The sequence below is a fragment of the Prionailurus bengalensis genome, chromosome A1, assembly GCF_016509475.1.
Source record: "Prionailurus bengalensis isolate Pbe53 chromosome A1, Fcat_Pben_1.1_paternal_pri, whole genome shotgun sequence".
Taxonomy (NCBI): Eukaryota; Metazoa; Chordata; class Mammalia; order Carnivora; family Felidae; genus Prionailurus; species Prionailurus bengalensis.
In genome coordinates, this window is record NC_057343.1 from 109,339,923 (window position 1) to 109,356,749 (window position 16,827).

At 38.3% G+C, this 16,827-nt stretch overlaps 1 protein-coding gene across 1 annotated transcript in view; it reads right to left on the bottom strand.

Moving 5' to 3' along the window:
• Nucleotides 1–8,882: 8,882 nt before the first annotated feature.
• MEIKIN (meiotic kinetochore factor) overlaps nt 8,883–16,827 on the bottom strand; it is an 80,770-nt gene continuing 72,825 nt past the window's right edge. The window contains exon 14 of the mRNA XM_043587085.1: nt 8,883–9,210. Within this exon, the coding sequence (XP_043443020.1) occupies nt 9,179–9,210 (32 nt within the window). The 3' untranslated portion in view covers nt 8,883–9,178. The remainder of the gene's footprint in view (nt 9,211–16,827) is intronic.

A 16,827-nucleotide genomic window follows, 5' to 3' on the forward strand; every position in this document is an offset into this window, starting at 1 on the left:
TAACTTCATTTCTGTAGTCTCATTTAGATTTATGCTTAAAAGGTACAGAAAAAAACTAAATTAACTTGCTATCATTCATCACATTTCCTTTATGTTGCAGTGTAATATTCAAATTACATAATAAGAAAGCAATGAAATGACACAAGTTTGTTATGACACATAACTATACTTAATTATGCAGATTAAATTGAAAATAACTTCAAATTCAGTAACAGTGTATATTATCTTTTTTTTCTCTTTCACTTAACGCTGCCTCTTCCCACAAAGAGGCTGAGGTGTCTTAAAGTAGGCTCTTTTACTTTAGATAATCAGCAAGGAGGAAATGTGAGAAATGAAGTAATTGTTTTCTATTCATTAATATTATATGAATGTGTAACTGTTAGATTTAAGGCCTACACTTTCACTCAGGGATAGGTGATTCAGCCACCCCAAAACCCCAATAGCCTATGGGTCTGTGTCCACCTGCTTCCAGTAACATAAAAGACAGGGGCACTCTCTTCTGGTTACAGATATAGGAAAAGGTGGCAATAAAACTGGAATCTATCTCCTTTAATCACAATACTAATAAGCATGCCTCAATTATGCTAAATTCTCATGAAACAAGTTCAGTTCTCACCAATAATGTCATAGAACAAGACATTCAGAATCAAGATGATCAAGTAAAACTGCCTGAGTAATACATAGAAGAACTCAGGGTACCTCAGTTTTAAAAACTCTTAAACCAACTGATGATTAACTGCTATATAATACGGGAAAGGCAGGGGTGCCTGGGTGGCTTAGTTGGTAAAGTGTCTGACTCTTGATCTCAGCTCAGCTCAGGTCTTGATCTCAGGGTCATGAGTTCAAGGCCTGTGCTGGGATCTGTGCTAGATGTGAAGCCTACTTTAAAAAAAAAAAGAAAAGAAAAGAAAAACAAAAAGACTTTTTTTTAATTTTTTTTTAACGTTTATTTATTTTTGAGACAGAGAGAGACAGAGCATGAACAGGGGAGGGTCAGAGAGAAAGAGGGAGACACAGAATCTGAAACAGGCTCCAGGTTCTGAGCTGTCAGCACAGAGCCCGACGTGGGGCTTGAACTCACGAACTGCGAGATCATGACCTGAGCCGAAGTCGGATGCTTAACCGACTGAGCCACCCAGGCGCCCCAAAAAAAATGTTTTTAAGGGAATAGCAGTAGTTTGAGTCCAGAAAACAAAAACATTCATTTATTCAACAAATACTTCTTGAGGACCTCCAAGGTCTCAGACTTGTAGGAACTGAGGACACAGTACTAACAAAAATACCTACTCTTGAGAACTTAGTTCTCAGTGGGAAGGGGCAAAATAAACAAGATGTTTGCAAGTTGTGCTAGGAGCTATGAACAATATAGTTGGTAGCAAGCATCTGGAGGAGGCCATACTTAGATAGAATGGTCAGGAAAGTCCTCTCCAAAGATGTGGGATTTTAAAATGAAGTCTAAACAATGAAGAGGAACGAGCCATGGAAAGAATATTCTAGCAGAGAGAAGAAAGAGTACAAAGCCTCTGAGGCAGAAATGGGTTTGACTTGTTTGAAGAAGAAAAAAAGAGGTCAGAGAAGCTGAGTGCACTCTGGGAAGAAGATGTTTGAGAGGTTAGAAAGATAGATTAAACGTGATGGGAGCTATTGCAGGAGTTTAAAACTACAGCCGGACAATAAATGGCTCTAGAAGATCACTCTGGATATTCTGAGAAGAAAGGATTATAGAAGAATAAAAATGAAAGCAGAAAAACTGTATAGGAGGCTACTGTGTATTTTCAGTGAAAGCAGATAATGGCTAACTGGAATTATTTTGGAGATACAACTAATAGGAATTCTGATATAAGTGAAGGAAAGAAAAATCAAGGATTAACCCCTAGGTTTTTCCCGTAAGCATCTAAATGGAAGTTATTTCCCAATAAAAAGACCAGGAAAAGCACAGACTTGAAGAAGAAAATCAAGCGTATTAAGTTTGGATGTGTTGAGTTTTACTTGTCTATTAGACATCCATGTAGAGATTCTAAGTAAAATATATGGGGAGAAGACAGGATTAGAAAGATAAATGTGGGGGCGCCTGGGTGGCGCAGTCGGTTAAGCGTCCGGCTTCAGCTAGGTCACGATCTCGCGGTCTGTGAGTTCGAGCCCCGTGTCAGGCTCTGGGCTGATGGCTCACAGCCTGGAGCCTGTTTCTGATTCTGTGTCTCCCTCTCTCTCTGCCCCTCCCCCGTTCATGCTCTGTCTCTCTCTGTCCCAAAAATAAATAAACCTTGAAAAAAAATTAAAAAAAAAAAAAAGAAAGATAAATGTGGAAGGCATTTAAAATAATGTAATGGATGAGTTTACCTAGGGAGAATGTGTATGTGTGGAAGAGGGTCCAGGACTAAGATTCAACAAAGACAACACTTAGAGGCCTTGAAGAGAAGGATCTAGCAGAGAAGAATAAGGAGAGAAGAAAAAGTTCCCAAAAGAAGGAAGGGATCAACTGTGTTGAATGTTGCTGAAAATTTAAGTGTCCATTAGATTCGTCAACATAGGCATCTTGGTAAGAGTAGTTTCAGTGGAATCGTGTGCAAGAGTGAGTTCAAAAAAATAAAGGGTAGAAAGGAAGTGTTAAAGCAAGTATAGATACTTCCTCTGTTTTGCTGACATAGGGAGCAGAGAAAATGAGTGAGAGGAGATGGAAAGAGGGAAAACTGGTTTCTTTTTTTACGACAGAAGATAACAAAGAATTTTTTATGCTAACGGAAACAATCAAAAAGAGATGGTGCATCAAGCACCTACTATGTTCTTGCTGCTAAGAGTACAATAACAAACAAGAAAGGTATATCCTTTGCCCTTAAGAAACCAACAAGTAGGGGTGCCTGGGTGGCTCAGTCGGTTGAGCATCCGACTTCAGCTCAGGTCACGATCTCGCGGTCCATGAGTTCAAGCCCCGCATCAGGCTCTGGGCTGATGGCTCAAAGCCTGGAGCCTTCCGATTCTGTGTCTCCCTCTCTCTCTGCCCCTCCCCTGTTCATGCTCTGTCTCTCTCTGTCTCAAAAATAAATAAATGTTTAAAAAATTAAAAAAAAAAAGAAACCAACAAGTAAACAAGTTATTACATACTGTGATAAGTGCTTTTAAGGAATCAAACTTTTACTTTAATATAAAATAAATCAGTTTGAAATCCTGACCTTGAATTCTATTAGAATTCTATTCTATTAAAATGAAGGCCCTTTAAAATGAACAAATCAGGAGACTATAGATGCTGGTGAGGATGTGGAGAAACGGGAACCCTCTTGCGCTGTTGGTGGGAATGCAAATTGGTGCAGCCACTCTGGAAAACAGTGTGGAGGTTCCTCAGAAAATTAAAAATAGACCTACCCTATGACCCAGCAATAGCACTGCTAGGAATTTACCCAAGGGATACAGGAGTACTGATGCATAGGGGCACTTGTACCCTAATGTTTATAGCAGCACTCTCAACAATAGCCAAATTATGGAAAGAGCCAAAATGTCCATCAACTGATGAATGGATAAAGAAATTGTGGTTTATATACACAATGGAGTACTACGTGGCAATGAGAAAGAATGAAATATGGCCCTTTGTAGCAACATGGATGGAACTGGAGAGTGTGATGCTAAGTGAAATAAGCCATACAGAGAAAGACAGATACCATATGGTTTCACTCTTATGTGGATCCTGAGAAACTTAACAGAAACCCATGGGGGAGGGGAAGGAAAAAAAAAAAAAAAGACGTTAGAGTGGAAGAGACCCAAAGCATAAGAGACTCTTAAAAACTGAGAACAAACTGAGGGTTGATGGGGGGGTGGGAGGAAGGGGAGGGTGGGTGATGGGTATTGAGGAGGGCACCTTTTGGGATGGGCACTGGGTGTTGTATGGAAACCAATTTGACAATAAACTTCATATATTGAAAAAAAATAAATTAAAAAAGGAAATACTAAAAAAAAAAAAAGAAGGCCCTTTATATAATGCCACACTTCTATGACAAACATTTTTTCAACAAGTATATATTCTTTAATGTTTCATTTATTTTTGAGGAGAGAGACAGAGACAGAGTGTGACTGGGGGGAGGGGCAGAGAGAAAGGGACACACAGAATCCAAAGCAGGCTCCAGGTTCTGAGCTGTCAGCACAGAGCTCCACGTGGGGTTCAAACCCACGAACCATGAGATCATGACCTGAGCCGAGGTCGGATGCTTAACCGACTGAGCCACCCATGCTCCCGAACAAATATTTTTCAAATACAATAATATGTTTAATGTGTCTAGCAGCTATGCTAGAACCTAGAAACGCACTGATGAACAAGATGTGGTTCTTACACTTGAAGAGCTTACAGTCTAGGGGAAAAAAAAGAATTTGACAGGTAATTACAGTACACTGTGACAAATGCTATGATGTGGACAAGTACAGGATATTATGGGAATACAAAGACAGCCTTTCGGGGGAATTAAGGAGAGTTTTCTGAAGGAAGGAATGAATAGGGATTAAAAATTAAAATAGAAGCTAAAGAAGAGGATGTGGGTGGGGGAGTTGTGCTACAGGCAGATGGAGCAGCACAGGCAGGCCTGCAGGCAAAAGAAAATATAAAAATTCAGTGGCATATAATATAATCTACTGGTAACACTGAACTAGATTAAGAATATTATGTAAAATAAGTTCAAAAGATCATACTTTATTCGGAATACACTGAAGAGCTATTGGGGGATTTTCAGCAGAAAACATGATCAGATGAGCATTTCAGAAAACTCCTTCTTGATGCATTGTGGAAAATTAACTATAGGATAAAAGAATAAAGGCTGAGAATCTAGTGGTAAGGCTGTTACACTAAAGCAGCCAATGAAATACTGCCATGAATTCAGAGAACAGCCATAGGAATGGAGGGGAGTGGAAATACTAAGGAGTCTTTAGGATTCAGGACCAACAGGACTTCATGAATGACTGCCTGTGAAAAAACAAGAGAAAGGGGGGGATTATGGATGATAGCCAAATTCCTGGCTCATATAACTTGGGTGGATGAAGATATCTAGCACTGAAACAGAAAACAGAACTGCTTCAAGGGGGAAAATAAGTTCAGGTTGGGGTATGTTGAATATCAGATACCATGAGAACCCATGCAGTAATGACAAGTAAGCATTTGGTTACACTGATCTACAACTCTAGGCAGTGAAGATGTTCTATATTACACATGATAGAAAAACCAAACTAAACTAGCTTAATTGAAAAAAAAAATGATGAACTCTCATAATTTGACCTAAAGTAGATGGAAAGTTCAGGCACAGCTGCATCCAGGGACTGCCCCAATGATATCAAGAATCCAATCACTCTATCACAACTCTAATCTCTTTATGTGACCTCCATTCCCAGGCCTCCATGTGTGGACACAGGTGGCTCCAGCAGCGTTCCTTTCAGGTAAAATCCTTTCAGGTAAAAATCCAAAAGGAAAAAGGAAAAAGTCTATATCCCAGAATTTCCAGAAAAAAACCTCTGAACTTGATTCCAATAGAATCATTTTAGGCCATGGCCCCATTTCTAACCAATCATTCTGCCAGAGTTGGGTGGGCTATGTTAATTTCCTTAAATCATTAAAGGTTCACCCCTGGAACTAAGAAGGGATCAATCCAACCTAAACCACATGGCTTGGAAATTCAAAACCCAATTAGGATGGAGGTAGAGGGGAATTAAAATATAATAATGAACAAGTGTAATTCCTTCACTCAAGGACCTTATAGTCTAGGAAGAAAAAAACAGAATTTGACAATTAACTCTAAGTATTATTATAATTATTACAATTAACATTATGATAATGGGCAAGTATAGGATGCTGTGGGTATATAAGGAAAGGCAAGTAACCTCTTGGGGGACAGATGCAGAGACAATCACCACACATGTCTACTACCAATATCCATGGCAGTTACAGACAAAGATTTAGGGTCAACTGCAAAAAGATAGTGACTGAAGTCAGAGATAGATGAAATCACCCAGGGAGACTGTGTAACATTAGAAGAAGCCCTACAATAGAACCCATGGAAGCACCAAAATTTAAAGACTGAACAGAGGAAAATGAACCTTCAGAAGAAAGAGAAGAGAAAGAGCTGGAGATTGGATAAAAGTCTGGAGAGTAATGTTTCAGAGAGGTCATTCCTTTCTGGAGGCTTTCAAGAAAAGAGCACTAGTCTGCATTATCAGTAGCTGGGAAAGAGAGGTTAGATATGATGAACACTGAAAAATACCCCTTAGATTATCATCAAGAAGATTGCTGGTAACCTTGAGGGGAGCAATGTCAGTGGAGAATGAGAGTTGAAGCCAGACTCTGTGTGTATTGGGGGCAGGTGGAGGAGGAGGATGTGCTGAGGAGTGAGGGATAGGTGTGAAAGTAGCACTCTTTAGGAAATTTGGGTGTAAAAGGGTGAAGAATGGGTATGTAGAAGAACATAAGGAGTCAAGGGAGGATTTAAAATGTAAAATGGGTCAACATTTTAAAATGCAGGTTAGAATCTGCAACAACATGGATGGAACTAGAGGGTATTATGCTAAGTGAAACTGGTCAGAGAAAGACAAATATATGACTTCACTCACATGTGGAATTTAAGATACAAAACAGATGGATATAGGGGAAGGAAAGCAAAAATAATAGAAAAACAGGAAGGGACAAGACATAAGAGACTCTTAAATACAGAGAACAAAGGGTTGCTGGAGGGTTTGTGGGTGGGTGGGGATTGCTAAACGGGCAAGGGGTGTTGAGGAAGACATTTGTTGGGATGAGCACTGGGTGTTATATGTAGGGGATGAATCACTGCAATCTACTCCTGAAAGCATTATTGCACTATATGTTAACTAACTTGGATGTAAATTTAAAAATAAAAACAAATAATTTGAAAAAGTAAAAAGTAAAATAAAATGTAGGTTAGAAAGCAACATTAGAGTAGAAGATGTTGTAGTTAACTTTTATCTGGAAAGTCTGGGCATTATATCCTTCATAGAAACACATATGCTATATATACAATATGAGAAAAGAGGCCATTCACAAGTGAACAAAGCATGATGAATTACACCTTGGAGAAGTGAAAAAACACTCCAGTTAAAAATTTCTAAATGAAAATGACATAACATCTGCCCTTTCATGCATTTTTAACTATTTTCCTGGGGACTTATGACCTGAGATTTCTTTTTCATGAGGTATAATTAGAAAAATTTAAATGCTTGAAATTAATATTAGTTATACATTGAAGTAAGGGGTCCAGTCCCATTGTTAACTGTTTTTAGATCACAGACAACATTGAAAATGTGATGAAAACTATGGAGACCCTCTTTCCAGAAAAGAACTCTTTTTATAATGCTCTTCTAGGGAGGTTCACTGAAGGACCTCGAGACCTACCCACAGATATAAAGTGAAGAATACAACCTTCTTGTAGGATTTGCCAACAGTAATCTGCTTTGGACTTCTCATGTCTTCTAGACAGCAATCTAAAGCTTATTCAACTTTCCTTTCTCTTAATAATACTTTAAGTCATACCTCCACCCCTAAGCCTTGAATGCCAATTGCAACTCCTTCCCTCTCACTTTTCTTTATGCTCTAGCTGATAAAACAAAGTGGATTTAAATAGTCCTGCCTTCAGATCCAGGCTCTGTCACGTTCTAACTCACATCAGCCTGGTGTAAGTATTAACCTCTCTCTGAGCTAACTCTATTTTCCTTATCAGCAATACGAAGTAAGTACTTATTTCCTCCAGCCCCACTAGGCCCAGCCTAAGAATCAAGCGTCATTCTTTCTCCTAAGAACCTACCACCTGATTAGAAACTATCAAGTATAATTTGTCCTTTCCCTTCCCACTTGGATTATAAACTTGAGAGTTTCTTTTCCCCTCACTGCTTGTCACATTTCTGCTTTTAAAACCAAGTTGTTCTGTTAGTTGAATACTGATTTAAAATTCAAATCTAGGGGCACCTGGCTGGCTCAGTCGGTGAAGCATCTGACTTCGGCTCAGGTCATGATCTCACGATTTGTGAATTCAAGCCCCAAGTCAGGCTCTGTGCTGCCAGCTTGCTCAGAGCCTGCAGACTGCTTCAGATTCTGTGTCTCCCCCTCTCTCTGCCCCTCCCGTGCTCATGCTCTGTCTCTCTGTCTCTCAATAATAAATAAAAACGTTAAAAAAATTTAAAAACATTCAGATCTAAACTTGGTTTTAGCCACCATCTTTAATGATCTTTTCTACATTTCCTAGTAACTTTCCCGTATTTCACCTCCAGATGGAAACGTGAAATAGAAATTAAAAATAGTTTTGTTAGTCGCTTAAGAACTTGTCAAGTAATTTACAAAAATATCTTCATGGAACTCATCTTTAAAAATGAATGTTATACTGGTTACATAACCTCAAATTAATCCATTGATTTTAGAATTTTCTTTCATATTGAAGCAGCTTTGAAAATTTGACTTATTTACTTTTATGTATAATAACATTAATAAACCATTAAGAATTACAATTTCACCAACAGTTATACAACTGATGTTCTCTGACAACAGAGCTGCTGCTTTTTAGGAAGGGCGGTGTAAAGACGCCACAACAAGTAATATCACACATACACAAACACAAAAAATCCTACAGATAGTATTAGCTAAAGGTTTGAGGATGAGGTAATATATCAAATACTTAGTGTATGATTGATTGTACATATTATACATTCCCTGCTTCAGCAAACTTGAGTATAGAGTTTCTTTCAGTCAGACCTGGAATTAGGTCTCTCACTCATGTGGTTTCAATTAAGTTCTGTTAAAAATAGCTTGTAATATAAGCATTTTCATTTTTAGTGCTTCAACAACTTTAATACTTTTAATTCATACAGAGGACAAACTTTGGGAAAAACACAAAGGAAGTTACACAGTATTCTGGTACTTGGCTTTTTATAAACAGCTAAAATATCTAGTTAGTGTACAGTCTTTTAAGATATTTATTCTTATTTTACAATACAAATATACATATTTAAGAAAATACAGAAGAATGTCTCTTTACAGACTAAATTATAAGAATCTTGGTAGAATTTAAACACCAGGATATATCACAAATAATTAGAGAATTTTGATTTTTGAATTACATATAATTTCAGGCAGATATTCTGCTTTATGGACTTTGGCTTCACATTCATGCATATCTTCAAAGTGGTGAAAATTCAGCCACAGCTGCTACATCCTGCCATTTGTTTTTATTATAATATCTGGAGAAAAAATACAATAATAGATTATTCCATATATATCACAAGAAGGTGACCAATAATTATTAATAACCAGTCTCTGGGGGCATGAGCTCTTGACACCCAACCAATATAGTTTCACTCTGTCCCTTATTAAACAAATCCAGAGGCCATTTAAAAATAAAAATAAAGGGGCGCCTGGGTGGCGCAGTCGGTTAAGCGTCCGACTTCAGCCAGGTCACGATCTCGCGGTCCGTGAGTTTGAGCCCCGCGTCGGGCCCTGTGCTGACAGCTCAGAGCCTGGAGCCTGTTTCAGATTCTGTGTCTCCCTCTCTCTGACCCTCTCCCATTCATGCTCTGTCTCTCTCTGTCTCAAAAATAAATAAACGTTAAAAATAAAAATAAAAATAAAAATAAAAAGAGGAATAGCTAGCACACTCCTTCCTGGACATGCTGAGGTTACTCTCTGAAGTCAGACAATGACATTCCACTGGGAAGTCCAGCAAAGATGGCTGACAGTAGCAACACAAGGCCTCTAACTCCAGCCATATAACCTGGAGGAGTCGATCCAGCTGTGCTCCTCATCCCTGTCTTCCTCAGCAACCACCCAGCAAGAAGATCCTCACATGTCCCTACCCACCCTTCCTTTGTGTTCTACTCTTCTATGCTGTAGCTAAACCCAGGTTCTTCCTAATACAGGATTTTGGGATTCATAATCTATCCTCTGATCCCTACTAAAGACTCGGAGTATCAGTTCTCAGAGTCCAATCTCAACTCCAGCCGAATGTAACTACTTTCAGTTCCTTAACTACCTGATGATACTTTAAGCCTCTGTGCTTCTATTTATCATGGTGCCTCTGCCTAGAAAGCCTATACTCAGAATGCCTCTGAGGGCTTCAGATCATCCTTCAAAGCATCTCCCTATGTATCCCAACACAGTCCTACATATGTGAAAGTACCTATTGGACTTGTTTTACCTATGTGACTTCCTTTATGAGATTACAAATTTCATAAAGACAACTATGTCTTTATCTCAATATTACCAACCACTAACTTCATCTAACATATGACATCCAGTCAATGAACTTATTGAATAAATTAACCAATTAACTGCAGAACTTCATCTTTTTTGACATCGAATCAACAAGAAAAAAAGTGTCTGTTTAAATAGAATACAGAAGCCCAATGTATAAAACAAAGAGAAGCAAAACTGTTATGTATAGATGAGCTGAAAAACTCAGAGCCCTATCTACTCTACCTCACATGCCTTGAAAACCAAGAAAGCTAAGTTCTAATTCTGATTCTGCCAGTAGCTGTGTGAATATGAACAAGTCACTTATTCATCTGGCTAAGTCATTTTTATTACATGTAACATAAGCAAAATAGACCAGATCATTAAAAGGCTATCAAATTTTAGTGCTTACTGGAATCACTTTGAGAGTTCTTCAAATTGTGGATTTCTATGCCATATCTCTAGAGAATGTAATTTTCCAGGTCTGAAGTAATTCTGGTGTAGGTGGTCAGAGGACCACCCAGCAAGAAACCTTGGACTGGATGTTACTGAAGGCCTCTTTCACATGGATGTACCATTCTCAAACTTCTATTTACCCATACCACCTCATCTATCACTTCTCTTTTGGATTCCTCTTGTGGTTCACTTTCACCACTTTTTCCCCCTCTAATCAGCATTATTAATGATCAAACATCATAATGAGCAGGGGTCCTAGACCATCAAAAGTAAGCTTCATACTGCAGTCCTGATTAGATAACTGCCAAACTAGCTAAAACGTTAAATGCCAGGACTAAAAATAGGCCGTTACATGTTCAAAATAACACGATCACTAGTTAGCTTGGGGCTTTGCTATTTTTATTAAAGGAAAGGCACAGACAAATGGCCAGAAGTTGAAAGGGAATTACTTAAATGAAGAGGCTGCCAAATGAGGTGAGAGTCTAGAAAGAAGCCAGGAGGTGGCATAATTGGTCAGCATACATCAAGGGGTCTCTCTGAATCACATTAAAAATTTCAGTCTAAACACTTGGAAGAACTTCCCAGACACATTTTAGTATTGATTTGTTGCATACTTAAGCCCAGAATTGTGATATTATCTCATGTCATAGACTAATATGCACAGCCATAAAATTAAAAGAAGTTTCTCTATTTTTATTTTATTAAAAAATTTTTTTAAGGTTTATTTATTTTTGAGAGACAGAGAGAATCCCAAATCCTAAGCAGGCTCCACACTATCAGCCCCAATGCGAGGCTCAAATTCATGAACCATGAGATCATGACCTGAGCCAAAATCAAGAGTAGGATGCTTAACCAAATGAGCCACCCAGGTGTCTCTCTCTGTTTTTATTTTTTAACTTTTTTTGTTACACCCAAAAAAATGTACATATATGTACTGCAAAGCTTGATGGGTTTTCACAAACTTACTATATCTATGTAACCAGCATTCACATAATGAAACAGAACACTACTAGCACCCTAGAATTTCCTCTCATAATGCTTACTAGTTAATAGTCACTCCCTAATGAGGACATCCACTATAGTGATTTTCATCATAGTTTAGTTTTACCTAGCTTGGTACTAAATATAAGTAATGTGAAATGTACTCTATTGTGTCTGGCTCCTTATGTCATCAATATTGTTGCATGTAACTGCACATTGTTGATGCTCACTGCTATACAGCACTCCCAATGAAAATGAATGTAACACAGTATTGATCCATTCTACTGCTGGTGGGCACTTGGATTATTTCCTGTTTGGGTCTATTATCCAAGTGCTTCTATGAACATTCTAGCATACATCTGTTGATGAACATATATATACACATTATAGTTGGATATACTCTTGGAAGTGGAAATGATGGGGCTCCATGGTCCAGGGAAATGGAATTGCAGGGTATCTTTTCATCTCAGTGAAATTTCTAGGGGCCTAGTGATATGAGAAATATACCTCCTAAGATAAATTGTAAGTTATTGCTCCTCCTACAACCAAAAACTGATAAGTTGTTGCATCTGGCCACTCCTACTGGGTCTTTTCAGATTTTGGAGTCAACACATACCTCATTTGAGTATACTACTTCAACCCATTTACCAAGTACCTAAAGGCTACTGGTTTTGAGGAAGCCTTAGAATAGGAGAAGGTTCTACAACAGGTCCAGGCTACTGAGCAAGATGCTCTGACACTTGTACCAAAAGATCTAGCAGATCCAGTGGTGCATGAAATGTCAGTGAGAAATATACATGTTTTATTGGATCCTGTAGGTGAATCACAGCACACAGGTCCTTAGGATTTTGGAGCACATCTCTGGCATCTCCTGTGAACAACTACTATTTTTTTTTGACAAACAGCTTTTGGTCTGCTACTGGGCCTTAGTAGTGACTCAATACTTAACCATGGAACACCAAGTTACAAAGAGAGCTAAGCTGCCCATCACGAATTATGCACAGTCTGATGCACCAAGCCATAAAGTTGGCTGTGCAGAGCATCACTACACTATCAAAGAGAAATGGCATATATGAAACTGAGCTCGAGCCTGAAAGACACAAGTAAGTTAGATGAGGAAGTGGCCCAAATGCCTATGGTCCACACTACTGCTATACTATCTTCTCTCTCCCCGCCTGTACTTTTGGCATCATGAAGAATTCGCTCTACAATCAGCTTACTGAAGAAAAAAAAACGCCTCAGACTTGGTTTACAGATATGCAGGCACAACCTAAAAGCTCCTTTCTGTGGCATCCTTGAAGAAAATTGGTGAAGGTATATTCTCCCAGTGGGCAGAAAGAACTTCAAGAAATATATCTCAATGTTCCCTTTGTTAAAAGGAAAAATGGCCAGATATGTGGTTATATACTGATTCATGGATTGTGGCCTATAGTTTGGCTGGACAGTTAGGGACTTGGAAGGGACATGACTGGAAAATTAATAACAAGAAAATTTAGAGAAGAAGCATATAGATAGACTTACCTGAATGGGCAAAAAATGTGAAGATATCTGTGTTCCCTGTGACTACTAACCCAAGGATGATCTCAGCAGACAAAGACTTTAGTAATCAAGTAGATAAGAAGACCCATTCTGTAGATACCAGTTAGCCTCTTTCCCCAGCCGCCTCCATCACCAACTGATAAACTAATGAACAAAGGGGCCATGGTGGTAGGGACAGTGGTTATACATGGGCTCAGCAGTCCACTAAAGCCAACCTGGCTACCATCACTGATGAATATTCAATTTATTAGTAGGAGAGACCAACACCTAATTCCCAATAAGGAACCATTCCCTGGAGTTATCAGCCAGCTACCAGGTGGCAGGATGATTACCTCGCACCACTTTCATCATGGAAGGGACAGCATTTTACTCTTACTGGAATAGACACTTACTTTGGATATGGATTTGCCTTTCACGCATGCAATGCTTCTGCCAAAACCACCATGCAAGGACTTAGAAAATGCTTTATCCACCTTCATGGTATCCCGAAGAACATTGCTTCTCATCAAGGAACTGACTTCACAGCAAAAGAAATGTGGCAAAAGGCCCAAGTTCATATAATTCACTGATATTTCCATGTTCCCCACAATTTTGAAGCAGCTGACTTGACAGAATAGTAGAATGGCCTTTTGAAGACTTAGTTAGAGTACCAATTAGGCAGCAATATCTTGCAGGGCTGGGACAAGGTTCTCCAGAATGTTGTATACGTTCTGAATCAGCATCAAATATATGGTACTATTTCTCTCACAGCCAGGATTCACAGGCCCAAGAATCAAGAAATGGAGGTGGAACTGAGATCACTCAATATAACCACTCGTAACCCACTAGCAAAAATTTTTTGCTTCCTGTTCCCATGACTTTATGCTCAGCTGTCCTAGAGGTCTTAGTTCCAAAGGAAGGGATGTGTCCACCAACAGACACAACAATGATTCTATTGAACTGGAAGTTAAGACTGCCACTTGGCTGCTTTGGGCTCCTCAGGCCTCTGAATCAACAAAGAAGAGAATTACTGTGCTGGTGGGGTGACTGATCCTGACTACCAAGGCGAAATTTCCTCCACAATGGAGGCAAGGAAGAGTATGTACAGAATACAAGAGATTCCTTAAGGCATCTCTTAGTATTACCATGCCCTGTGATTAAGGTCAGTGGAAAATTACGACAACCCAATCCAAACAGGACTAATGGCCTAGACCCTACTTAAATGAGCTATGTATCACCCTATGAGTTTAAGAACTATAACCAGCTGAGGTGCTTGCTGAGGAAGAAAAAAATATGAAATGGGTAGTGGAGGAAGGTAGTTATAAATACCAGTTATGTCCATATGACTAGTTTAAGCAAGTATCTTTGTTTTCTTCCCCCTCTTATTCCCATATCATCTAACATAAAATGTCTTAATAATAAATTCACTTTATATCATAGCACTTGAGTTACAGGGTATCAAGAAGAACAAATACCACCCCCCCCCCCCCCGCCAAGGATTTTGGATCCTCTTCTGGGAAAGGAATTAGCACATTTTGGATTGTATGTAGGACAGGTACATTATGTTAGGCAGAAGTATGACTTTGTTACTGTCTTTATTTACAGATTAAATATGATTTAAGGAGATGTGTATGAACACATACTTGACATGAAGTAGACTGTGATGGTTTGTTGTATGTGTCAATTTGGTTAGGCTATATTACCCAATTAAACTAAATAATAATCTTGGTATTGCTGTGAAGATAATTTGTAGATAAGTTTAATATCTATAATAACAGACTAATCTGATAAGAGATTATCCTTGATAATTGGGCCTCACCAATCAGTTGAAAGGCCTTAAGAGCAAAACCGAGGTTTCCCTGAGAAAGAAGAAATACTTCCTAAGGACTGCATCATCAGTTCCCACCCAAGAGTTTCCAGTCTGCCCTATAGTTTTCAGCCAGACCCTACAACTGCATAAGTCAATTCTTTGAAATACCTCTCCTTATATATATACATATACATATATATATATATATATATATATATATATATATATATATATACATCTAGGTCTACGTGTGTACTTATAACCTACTAGTTCTGCTTCTTTGGGAAAAACCTGACTGATATGTCATCTACTATTCCCTACCACCATGCTAATGTCATCAGAGACAGAGATAGAAAAAAGCCTATTATGGGGTCTCTGTCTTTGAAAACCTCATAACCTGAAGAATATGAAAAGTCAGCATTGTGAATTATGTGAGGTAGTAATATATTACTAAGCGTCAAATGAGTAGCACTGAATTAGAAAAAAGAAAAAGACTTCTGTGGATTTAGGGAGTGCTCAGAGCAGACTGTGTAGCAGAAATGGGGACAAGGATCAAAAGCAAGCAGTTTAGTTGGATTGAGGTTTTACATAACCTATTAAATTTCAATTGCTTCATTGCCTGCTTACTCATAAAATGTCCCCAGGCTCCATTGATTAATTAGACATTCTGTCTGATATACAGTCAGGAGAATACAGAAAAACCTAAATTTGGAGTTAAAAAAAACCTCGAGAGATTGAATTCTTCTCTACCACCCAATAGCAGTAAAATCTTGGACAAAATGCATACTATTTTAAGTTCCATATTCTTTACATATAAAATGAGAATAATGATAAACATCTGTCTATTATAAAGCCATAGTAAGAAATAAATGAGATATAATACAAACTTAGCTCAGATCCTTTCACAGAGGAGGTGCTCAACCAATGGTAAGTGAATGTAAAAATATATGAAAAATATTTTCAGAAAGAATGCTACTAAAAGTGAAACCCTACTAGCAAACCAGATTCAACAATACACTAAAAGAATTATTCACCATAATCAAGTGGGATTTATTCTTGGGATGTAGGGCTGGTTCAATATCCACAAATCAATCAATGTGATACATCACATTAATAAAAGAAAGGATAAGAACCACATGATCCTCTCAATAGATGCAGAAAAAGCATTTGACAAAATACAGCATCCTTTCTTAATAAAAACTCTCAAGTAAGTAGGGATAGGAGGAACATACCTCAAGGTCATAAAGGCCATATATGAAAGAGCCATAGCTAATATCATCCTCACTAGGGAAAAACTGCGAGCCTTCCCCCTAAGGTCAGGAAAATGACAGGGATGTCCACTCTCACCACTGTTACTCAACATAGTGTTGGAAGTTGTAGCCTCAGCAATCAGACAACACAAAGAAATAAAACGCATCCAAATCATCAAGGAGGAAGTCAAACTTTCACTCTTTGCTGATGACATGATACTCTATGTGGAAAACCCAAAGACTCCACCAAAAAACTTCTAGAAATGATCCATGAATTCAGCAAAGTCACAGGATATAAAATCAATGTAGAGAATTTGGTTGTATTTCTACAAACCAACAATGAAGCAAAAGAAAGAGAAATCAAGGCATCAATTCCATTTACAACTGTACTAAAAACCATAAAACCCCTAGGAGTAAACCCAACCAAAGAGGTTAAAAATCTATACACTGAAAACTATAGAAAGCTTGTAAAAGAAATTGAAGAAGACACACAAAAAAATGGAAAAACATTACATGCTCATGGATTGGAAGAACAAATATTGTCAAAATGTCAGTACTACCCAAAGCAATCTACATATTCAATGCAACCCCTATCAAAATTACACCAGCATTCT